At 32.0% G+C, this 11,577-nt stretch overlaps 1 protein-coding gene across 1 annotated transcript; it reads right to left on the bottom strand.

Annotated features, from left to right (window-relative positions):
* Positions 1-142: 142 nt before the first annotated feature.
* On the bottom strand, positions 143-5,156 carry LOC120279649 (glycine-rich cell wall structural protein 2-like). Its single transcript, XM_039286766.1, has 9 exons — positions 5,027-5,156; positions 4,308-4,430; positions 4,079-4,159; positions 3,844-3,932; positions 3,637-3,711; positions 1,049-1,110; positions 907-969; positions 625-834; positions 143-532 (listed from the first exon to the last, which is right to left on the bottom strand). Exons 2-9 carry the CDS (start codon positions 4,428-4,430, stop codon positions 444-446), a joined length of 792 nt encoding a protein of 263 aa, XP_039142700.1. The 5' UTR covers positions 5,027-5,156; the 3' UTR covers positions 143-443.
* Between the last annotated feature and the right edge of the window lie 6,421 nt (positions 5,157-11,577).

Genomic DNA, 11,577 nt, shown 5'->3' with positions numbered 1-11,577 from the left:
TAAACAAATAATAAGTTAATAACTCAAATTCACAGCGCTGAAACACACACATTCATTGCAAATAGATGGGAAAAAGGAAAATAACTAACAAATTATCAAAGTTAAATTAAATTCATCAGTTATACAAGCCTCATTAAAAAAATAAAAACAAAAATAAAAGAATGTACTGCCCGGTTAGCCAAATTCTACAATTAGTTAAAATAAAAAAAACAAGGGCATAAAAAAAGGTCCAAAAAAAGTAAAAAGACAATTAAAAGAAACCTAGAGGAGGGGTAAAAAAAAAACACCAGTGTCAGGGCATCAAACAAAACTAATACAAAGCCATATATAGTTAGCCTTTTGGTAGGAAAAACTTATGACAAAGAGGCTAACTAAGAGCAGGCATTAATTAAACACATCACAAAGCACAAATACTTGATAAGATGGACATCACTTGAGCTCTATTATGCACTGTCTACAGCAGCTTGGATCGGTCCATTTGCTTTAAAATCACGTCCTCGTCCTCGGTAGTGTCCCCTTCCCCGGCCTCGACCTGTGACCGGATTTCCGAATATAGGATTGGCATTGACATTCTCTAATTAATAACTGGAGCATTGAACAATACAGAGTAAAAATGGTGCATACCACGGCCTTGGATGGGAATAGGAGCTTCATCGTAATAATATCCACCACCTCCTTGTTGATAACCATTCCGGCCACCATAGCCTCCTCTGCCACGGCCACGGAAACCGCGGTCTCTGCCACGGCCCCAACCGCCTCTAATATATCCCGGACCACTTCTGTTATCATAACCACTGTCGTTGTAATCTACCGGAGCTGGAGCTGGGCCATTTCCTGAGCAAGAATATTTTATTGTAGGTAGTATTTAGTATTTACATGTCAAGGATTGTAGTTGATAAAACACACCTCTTGCTCTTCCTCTGCCACGATTTCCACGGCCTCGGCCTCGGATGAATCCGGGTGTACCCTCTAGATAGAAGATAAAAGCCGCGGTAAAGATAAGAAGTTAAACTCACTGAACAGATAAAAAGAGAAGATTGAATATTACCTCCTTCGTAATCAAAATCAGGCAACGGTTTTACTTGATCCTTTGGTAAAGGTGGCTGATATCTGCATACGAGAGAAACTAAGGGTTAAGCAAACAAATTTAAAATTGAATTCCAAGCTTAATCAAACAAGTGTCTATTGTGATGAATACAAGAGAAAGTAAAAGACATCAGAAGGAAATTATGTAAACAAACAAGAGTTTTGGTAAAGCAAGTATGGACGCTAGGCTCTTGTTTATAGGAGAACCATGTGAAAAATATGTAACAATAACAAGTGCCAACAATTAAAACCGCATAGAGCTAATAGGTGATAAGCAAAATGGTACCAGATAACTAATTAAAGATGACTATACAAGAAAAGGGGTAATCATAAATAGGTTGATTAAAAGTGAATATTTGTAAATGGAAAGTAGAAGAGGCTGAATAATAAACAACTCATCACTTTATAAAAAGTGTAAGGTCTTAATAAAGAAAATCACAATGAAAAATAACTATTTGGTTTCATAGCAAAATTAATAAGAACAGCTATTTAATTTAAAATTGTATAAGATGAAGATCAAAGATCAAACACAACAGTAGATGAATCTAGCACACAGAGAAATGAATATAATCACATTAATGACAACAAAATATGGTAACCACAGAAAAGAAAAAAGTCCACCAGATTCTTTTAAGGATGGTGCTGGTCCATTTGACATGATCCTAACGCACTTAAAGAAATAAGTAGAGGCAGAGAAAAGCATAGCCGAACAGGGAAAAGCCACAGGAGAAAGATACTTTGTGGTCCAAGAATTTCATATAAGATTAATCAGAAACTTCCACTATGAAAAAGTTGAGTGCAAATAGATGAAATTGAAATATGCCAAAATAATAATAATAATATTAAATAAATAAATAATAAAAGTTTCAAGCTAGATTTGACACTTAATCCTACAGATATTGACTCCCAAAGGATAAGTAAAGGGAGAAAAATCAGAGAAAGAAATCAAGGAAGAGGAGAAATGATAGGAGGTAGATGAGTTGATTTTCACATAATACCAGTCAAGTACTTCCACAATAGGGAGAGAGAAACAGTGGTAAGATAAAGCTGGCGGAGACTGGGAAATGATCAATTACAGCTGATCTATTCGGAGGAAGATACGATTCACGATATGCATTGGAAAAATGAAACACAAGAAAAAGTTCAGAAGCAATTAACAAAATAACTGAGACTCCCAACAAAAACTCTGATTGAAAGCTAACACAAGGCTCAACTCAGCAAGGATAAATTAGTATTAGGTTATTCTAGTTCTCTGATAGAACTCAAAGCCAATGTGATGACATAGAAACGATTAACTCAACAAGATATAGGCAAGTTAGTCTATGAGAACCAAACAATGAAACCCATCCAATAACAAGAAATAGATTTCTAAGGATATCATTCTACCATAACTGTAAATGCAGGACAAAACACTAACCAAGGAAAAGCAAGTGCAGTGCTCCATAAGATTAAACACAGCCAAACCAAACTAAGAATATCTCGTGTGCACCAGGATTCCAAATGAAAAGACACTGAATGAGAAACATCAACTCCTAAATTTAAACTAACAGAAATAGACGAATAATATGCCTCCTGATCAAAGATTTCTATTGAAGTTTTTGAATTTACTTAAAATTAATAACGACCAAGATATCCTCCACCGATTTGGATATATCTGAACCTAAAGTAGAGATTATTTTCCAGCCTCTTTGTTTACATTGCTAATAAACAAGGAAGAGGGAGTCCGCAAAATGTATAAGCTTCAGTTGTGCAAGAAACTGGCCTGGAGAAAAAGTGCACTAATTCTTTTCTTCCTCTGGAAACTCTCTTTGATAAGAAGTTAGATACCATTTTCACTCTCTCACATGTACTCATTGCTTTTAAGTGCATTAGAATTAGAATTAGAATTAGATTAGAATTGTAGCCATCTGGCATCCATTAATGTTGACCGAAGCCTATGTGACCAGTAAAATTGCTCACCAAACCTACTATCCACAACGTTCAAGCACATCTGATCAGCATACAGCACAACTAATGTGCAATGCAACATGTCATTTGTCTATCAAATTTTTCATGTATTTCACTTTACTTCTTCTTTCCCCAACATCACTTGAATACGCATACATTATGTTTCATTTTGATATGGCACACCTTCATCATCGTCTTATTTTTTAATTTTTGGCCCAATTCTTACAAGACAACAACCCATGACAGCACACAGTTTAGCTTAGATACCAGACAGAAACACTTCCGCACCTTATGCTAATCTGAGTAAAAAAAAAACAATAAATTCAATTAGAAAAAATGACAAGTATGCATCAACTCCAAAAGAAAATAGTTCAATCTGCTCAAAAAACTAATATCTTATGCCCCTATGACAAACTATACAAAATAAGTAGAGGGCAAATCGGCAATCATAATCATTGAAGAAAGTAAATTTCCGAACAAAAAATTATGAGATGTTAAAACCCAAAGAAAAAAAAAAAAACTTCCATCATAAATAGAGATGGATGCGTGTAAAATACAATTGAAGTATCAGTCAGATGAAATTCCTAAACTATCATCACATACCCAGCTGAGGACGTATCTAACTCCTTCTTTGACAAAGTTATTATGATCATTGATACATGTCTGGTAGTCTCAAGCCTGCAAAGACAAGTTTCAGTCAGAAGAGCTATAGATCCATCACACAAACTAATACATAGCAATTTTTGCCTCCATTTCTACAAAGAAAATATAAAAATCAATTTTCTAGAAACAAACAAAAAAAATTCTCACGGAAGTAATCCTTCTTCTAATGGCTCCCACGTGTCTGTTATATCAGTTGATCCAATGGCAGAATTCTGATGAAGACCAACAATCCTTCTCTACATGGTCAATATTCAGCAAACAAGATCAGGTTATGACAACTCAACAAAACACTCTTGGTATCATATCTAAAAGATTTGGATGCAGAAGCCAAGTAAAAGGCATATATCACATCCACATACAAATCACCAATCAAAAGAAGCACCTTTATTAGTTCCACAATCATGACGGTTTTATTGATAGCTCTGCCCATTGCCTTGATGACAATTTCATCTGAGCCCTTTTCCTTAAATATAAACATACAGCTATTGTCAGTCATTGGATAACCAAACTTTAAAAATGGTTAAAAATTGACATCAAATATGATCACAAAAATCAATTGGCATGAACATATACTCATATTACCTGAAAGTAAACAGGATATATAGAAATACCTGAAGCAGACTGGTGGCATATGTTATGTAGCTTCGAGTTCTCCCCTGAGTTGTTATACGGATCTCATTCTCGTTTATTGGGGTCTCCTCCCTTGGCTTCTCCACCCTATGGTACCGATCCATCTTTGATCCCACAGACAAAATTATAGAGTTTCAAAACTATACTAAATTGTATTGCCCAACAAAAAAAAAAAATTCAATAAAAAAGAAACGCATTCAGTGAGAACACTACATACACCAAGCAAGAAAAAAAAAATAAAAAAAAAGGCAGTCAAAGCATGAAAAATTACAACAGAACCGTAAAAATTACAGAACCAGTGAAAAAAAAAGAGGGAAAGTTGATGGAACTCATAACCAATAACACAGCAATAAATATCAACCAAATTTACGGGGAAAAAGATCCCTACTTTTGCGGAATGAACCCATGAAAGCACTCAGATTTGCATCATAAACAAACAAAAAAAAACACAAATGAAACTAAGAAAAAAAAAACACCACGCATTCATAAAGCACTACAACCAAATAATAAAAACAAAAATTGGGAAAACTAAACTAACTACAAACCCTAAAAAGTGAAAAATCAAGGGAATGATTCAATAAGTAACGAAAAATTCACAAAACATTGGAATGAAAAACAGCGATGAAATTAACAAAAGTAAACAAAAATAAATGCCAAATATATATGAAGAAAAGAAGAAATTCACAGTAATGAATCTCACTTTGATCGAAAGGATCAAGCTTGCCCTCTTCTCCGGCTTGTATCTTGAAATTCCGCCCTGAGAGCTCTCACCCGCAACCGCCGTCGCCCTCTTTTATCCGATCCCGCGCACACAAACGAACGGGTCTGCGTGTGCTAGGGTTAAACGAAATTACTTTTTTGTCCCTTGTTTTCTCTCAAATTACTATCCTGACGTGGCAATTTTGGACTTGATGAACAGAGCTTGTCTTTTTGTAGATAATCACCAAAATAGTCCCTATACTTTTCTCTCTCTTCCTTTTTGGTCTCTCTACTCAGAAATGCTCCCGACTAGTTCCTCTACTTTATAAAATGTACCCATTTAGTTAAAAATACTCCCAACCAGTCTCTCTACTTTTAAAAATGTGCCCACTTACCAAAAAGGAAGAGAGAGAAAAGTATAGGGACTAACTAGGGTATTATACCTTTTTTTTAAACACATTCTAAGATTTATTAACTCTGCAACAAATAAAATAAATTGAACTATTGAAAAAAAATTTAGCAAATTAAACTGAGTTAATAAATATTTTTGTCATGTAACTTTGGAAGAGAAGAAACTGAGATATTTACATAATACTACAATAGTGCTGTCAATCTAAGAATTCAACTTTGGTCTACTTATTTACTATTAAAGTAACAATTCACATTTGTTTTTTTTTTCTATTGATTTTATTTTATTTTATTAAATTTAAAAATAAAAATTATTAATCCGGATTATTTTTGCTATCCAATGGATTTTGTGTGCAATATTAAAAGGTCAAATGGAAAAAAAGTAAAATAGAGCTATAATAATACATATTTATATATTATAAATTAAGTTGCTATATGTGTTTGCAATGTGTTTGCACAGTATTGAACAATAATGCGACACAACAAATTCAACCTTACACCATTCACTCATCATTCTTGGTGACTTCCACTAGGCTATCTAGTGGTTGTTAATTGATAATTTATATTTTTATTACATTAGAAAAAAATCAAAATTATGAACTAGCTTGTAGCTTCAAACTAAATCAGCCCTACACAAAAATAGAAAGTTACAAGTTGATAAAAAGGACTTGCAAGGTAATAAAGAAATAATAATATGTTGTTTACTGCCTGTTACGTAATAATCTTGTCATATTATCATGTTTGGATTTGTGGCGGTAGTAATATTGATAGTAATATGTGATTATCAACCTTAAAATATTACCAAAGAATAGTTCTATTACCACCAAAATATGTGTTTATATTGGATTACCAAGTAGTTGGTAGTTTAAAAATTTTTCTTGCCAATTATGTCTTTTGTTAAAAAAAATTATTTTAAAAGACCGCATATTTTACTCATTGGATAAAAAATAATTTTGGATGACCATTGATGTTATATTGAGAATATCTTCAACTTTGAAAAATTAATTTTTTGGTTTATAATTAAATTTTTTTATGTAAAAATTTTATTTTATCTTAACTTTCAATTTGAGAAAATTTTAGATATAAAAGTATTCTGGGAAAAATGTGCAAAAACTAAATTTTGATATTATAATTTAATTATTTTGATCCTAAATTATTAATTTACTTTAAATTTAAATTTACTTAAAATTATAGATAAAATGGTATTTTGATAAATTTATAACATTACTAAGTTGATTACTATGTAAAATGAATTCACAACCAAACATTGTTATTACAAATTGGCACAATATTTTTAGGCATATAGTATTTTCGATGCATTATATGGTAATATATTATTACTGTGAACTAAACGACCCTTGAAAGAAATGCAAGCGAGTATAATTACCTTTATTAATTTATTCAAGTCATATCTACAAATATGAAAGTAAATAAAATAATAAAATCGTGGAACTCTGGCATTCTTATACTCCACACTATATCAAGGGCTTACAATCAAGCCATGTATCTCAAGCAATTACAGTAATAAATAGTATGACTAAAAAACACTGATTGAAGCTGTAAAACTCCCCGAAAAATCATCAAAAATGGTGAAACAGAGCAGAAACAACATCAAAATTATTCGGTTTTTTTAAATATTATTTTTAAATTAAATGTCAAAATAGGCATTTTCATAATTATTTACAAAAATACATATTTTTTTTTTTAATATTTAACTTTAGTTTGTTTAAAAACTTATGGTTTCACTAGTTTTTTAATATTAGAATTTTATTTTTTAAAATAATTTTACATTCAAGCCCTTATAATTTCATAATATTTTCTTGTAACTTGTTTTATTCCCAATTCTATTTTTTTATTTTTATTTTCACTAATTCTAACAGATAAAAATTATAGGTAATATTCAGTCAAAACTTTAACATATAAAAATTACTATGATCAAAATTTTAATAAATAATAATTAAAACTATCTCCAAATATTAGAATAGTCAAACCTACAACTGTTGGGTAGGTTGAGAGCATCATTAGTGGCAGGTGACACCTACCTCATTCACGAGAGCCATTATATCAAATTGATCATAGCCATCCGTTTGTTAGGTGGAGGTCAATATAAACCGTCCAAATCTTTTTGTAAAAGAGCGATGCTATTTTTACTGAATAGATCTACCGAATAGGTTTCCCGAATGACGTGGATGCCCAACTTGTCATTCACATCCTCATCCATCTCATTATTATTTTTTATATAAACTTCAAATTTGAACTTTAAAAATTCTTAAATACTTAAAATTAAAAAAAATTATAAAACTATATCTAAAATTATAAACTCAAATACTACAAAATCTATAAACTAAAAATCTAAAATTTTAAACCCTAAATAATAAATACTAAACCCTAAACCCTAAATCCTAAGCCCTAAACCCTAGACCCTAAATCCTATGCCCTAAACCCTAAACAAGAAATCACAAACCCCCTGCGGGGTTTGTGATTTCTAGTTTATGCTTTAGGGAGGGGTTTTCGGTTTATCATTTACATGTTTATCTTTTATGATTAAATGTTTAAATTTAGGATTTAGATAATAAAGAGAAATTAAATTTTTCTTTTTTTTAAAAAAAAAAAGTTAAAGAAAGAATGACGTGGATGCTGACATGGATGCCAAATTAACATCCACGTCATTCGGGAAACCTATTCGGGAAATCTATTCGGTAAAATATCATTACTCTTTGTAAAAACACACAAATATTGTTGTAAGAAAGATTATCAATATAGAGACGTTCTCCTTGAAAACTTGTGTCATTCTGCAAAATTATTTTATTTCCTTTACATTGAAGCTAGCAAAATTCATATTTTTGCCAAACGGAATGAAAGAGGCTACCTTGGTTGAGAGCAACACTCACCAAGGGCCGCACAAACTCTTGACAAAAGAACAAACTCTCATGTTTATTGTATCAGACATATATCGTCACCAAGTTATCTTTAGTGAAAGTAGAAATATAAGAGTACAAGTGTGAATAAAGCAAGTTATAACAAAATATTATAAAATTATAAGGGATTAAATATAAAACTGTTTTTTAATTTAAAAAACTAGTGATACTCGCGATTTAAAAAAAAAATCAATATTAAAAAACTAATAGAGCACACAAGTTTTTTTTAAAAAAACTAAATTTAATATTAAAAAAATAAAAAAAATGTGCATTCCCTTAAATAATTACGAAAATGCCTATTTTTGTAATTAATTACAAAAACAACATTTAAAAAAAAAACCAAATTATTCTTGTGCTAAAACTTAAAGACTGGGAAATGCCAACTGAGGACAACGGCGATGAGGCCTGTTTATTATTTCCTACTGTCTGTTGGAGTATAAGCTTTATAAAAACAAAATATAAAAGAGGAGAAAAGATAGCTAATTTTATGAAGAGGATATCAGAAGTGAAGCTTGATTCATTTCAGAAGTTTAACTCATTACATTATCACATGCTAATCACGTAATTAGCTAACCATTACATCAGTTACTAATGAGATGGATTAAGTTTCCAGCTCAGCACAAACAGTTTTAACTGTCTGAATTCTTGTTATACTGAAACAGTGAAAGATATATAAAGCTCTCATCCTTTGTATTTTTTTCTCTTAGATCATTAAATGAAATCTTCATCTCTTCTCTTCCATTCTCTTTGATCTTCCGGAGTTCTTCTCCTTTGCTTCATGGTTACTTGCACATCTCTGTTAGTTTGCTTGAATTCTCATCCTTTTTCAAGGATTGCTGTCTACTTCTCCTTGTGATCTGAAATTTGAAGCTTTCCTTGTGAGTAATCCTTGATCATTTGATCAGTTTCAACATGGTATTAGAGCTACAATTCATTCTTCTTTAAGTTTATAAGCTTGTCTTGGTTTAGATCTTGTGATTTCAAGGTTTTACTCTTGTTGTATTTTGGGTTTTCTTACTTTGTATGGCCGGATGCTTTTTTGGTGATGAAAGAACATCCATGAATCTCTCGGATGCCTTGTGTTTGCATCCTTCTTATCATTCGGGATTGATGCTTGTCTCTAAGTCATTCAATGGTGAAGGATATGGTTCTTCGAGAAGAGCAATGGACTTGGCTTTGATAGCCAAGAAGAAACTAGGATTTGTAACTGGTTCTTGCAAAAAACCAGAGGTTGATTCTGAAGAGCTGGAAAGTTGGGAAGTTTGCAATAGCATGGTAATTACTTGGATCTTGACTGGTTTGTCTCCAAAAATTTCAAATAATGTGGTGTACATGAAGGTAGCTAGTAATATATGGCTTGAATCAGAAGAAAGATTTGTTCAGTCAAATGTGCCTCAATTTTTTCAGATACAAAAGGAGATAAGTCAAATTACTCAAGGTTCAAGCTAAATTTCTACTTATTATACTAGAATCAAGAAGTTATGGGATGAAATTTAGTCGCTCATTAACATTCCTCCATGCATATGTACTTGTGTATGTGGCCAGAAGAAATAACAGCAAAAAATTGGAGGAAAGGCATAAACTAATGCAATTTCTAATGGGATTGAATGAGAGTTATCTTCCTATAAGAGGCCACATTATTCTAATGAAACTATCACTTCAGTCAGGGAAGTGTATACTCTTTGCTGATCCAGGAAGAAAGGCAAAGGGAAATTAGTTCTGGAATTCAGTTTGTTGTAGATTCTATTTCACTGAATGTAGGTTTCATCAAGCAATTCAGCCAGGGAAGTGTAAACTCTTTGCTGATCCAGGAGGAAAGGAAGAGGGAAATTAGTTCTGGAATTCAGTTTGTTGTAGATTATGTTTCACTTAATGCAGGTTCATCAAGCAATTCAGCCAATTTTTTCCAATAGAAATGATGCTGCATCTTTTGGAAACAAGGCAAATTACAAGAGATTTGTCTATGAATATTACAAGAAAGTTGGCCATAAAAAGACAAATGTTTCAAATTGCATGGGTTTCCAAACACATGGAAAAATGGCAAAGAAACTGGGAAGAAATTTGCTACTACATTGGAGTGAAATGATGAGGGGAATCCTAGTGCATCTCATAACTCTCACATCCCTTAATTAACCATTGCACAGTTGACTAAATTGAAGGATTTCCTCAATTCCAATTCAATTCATTCACTAGATGGTTATCAATTACCAGAGCATGGAAATGCAAATTTGGTATCTGCTTTTGCAACCATGGCAAGTATTCATTCAGAACTCCTCTTGAATTCTATTAGCTCAAATGTTCAGAAAAGTGAAAGTAAGCAAACTTTTGTTCAAAAGACTTAGATTATTGACATAGGAGCCTCTGACTATATGTACTATGATTTTTCTAGTTTTCATACCATTTCTTCTTTGTCTAAACCTTACAAAATCACACTTCCAATTGGTTCTGAGATTATAGTTTCTCATATTAGTAATGTGATACTTGCAGATAATCTGATCATTGACCAAGTCTTTTTTGTCCCAAAATTGCTTTCAATTTGCTTTATGTTACCAAATTGATTCAACAACATAATTGCAATTTAATTTTTTCTTATATATTCTATTTTTTACAGGGCCTTTCACTGAAGAGGCCACTGGTTCTTGGTAGAGCTTGCAAAGGCTTGTTCCTACTTCATACACTAAGTAAAGGAAAAATACCAACTAAGAGTTCATTGATGCTTCCTCATTCTAGTGTTCCTCAAAATTCCTTATAGCCATTATGTTCTTTACTTCCAAACACTTTTAACATTTCTTGTAATAATACTTAGTTTGAGTTGTGGCACTGTAGATTAGGACATTTACCTCTACAGAAAATAAAACTTCTTTCTCTTTTGAAATCTACTGAAAATTCAGTTTCTGAGACAATTTGCAATATTTGTCCTCAAGCTAGACAACATAGGCTGCCTTTTCCTTAGAGTAGTATTCATACCTCTTCAATTTTTGAACTTGTGCATATGGATACTTGGGCACCTTATCACACTGAATCACATGAAGTATTTAGATATTTTCTCACAATTGTGGATGATTTTAGCAGAGCTACTTGGACTTTTCTTTTAAAGACTAAAAAAGATGTTGCTTTCACTCTTAAAAAATCTGTTCAAATGATAGAAACACAATTTCAAATCAGAATTAAACAAATTAGATCAGATAATGCTTTTGAACTGGGGCAGTCAATAGAACGTAAGACA

The sequence above is a fragment of the Dioscorea cayenensis genome, chromosome 1 (genome assembly GCF_009730915.1).
Source record: "Dioscorea cayenensis subsp. rotundata cultivar TDr96_F1 chromosome 1, TDr96_F1_v2_PseudoChromosome.rev07_lg8_w22 25.fasta, whole genome shotgun sequence".
Taxonomy (NCBI): domain Eukaryota; kingdom Viridiplantae; phylum Streptophyta; class Magnoliopsida; order Dioscoreales; family Dioscoreaceae; genus Dioscorea; species Dioscorea cayenensis.
Note: the sequence above shows the minus strand (reverse complement) of the source record. Positions and strands in the feature narration are given on the sequence as shown.

Coding starts and splice junctions, on each gene's coding strand:
- LOC120279649 (XM_039286766.1), bottom strand. CDS start 4,430: ATGGATCGGTACCATAGGGTGGAGAAGCCAAGGGAGGAGACCCCAATA. Junction 1,111..3,636: donor TTAGATACGTCCTCAGCTGG/GTATGTGATGAT, acceptor TCTCGTATGCAG/ATATCAGCCACCTTTACCAA. Junction 533..624: donor TATTCCCATCCAAGGCCGTG/GTATGCACCATT, acceptor ATCCGGTCACAG/GTCGAGGCCGGGGAAGGGGA.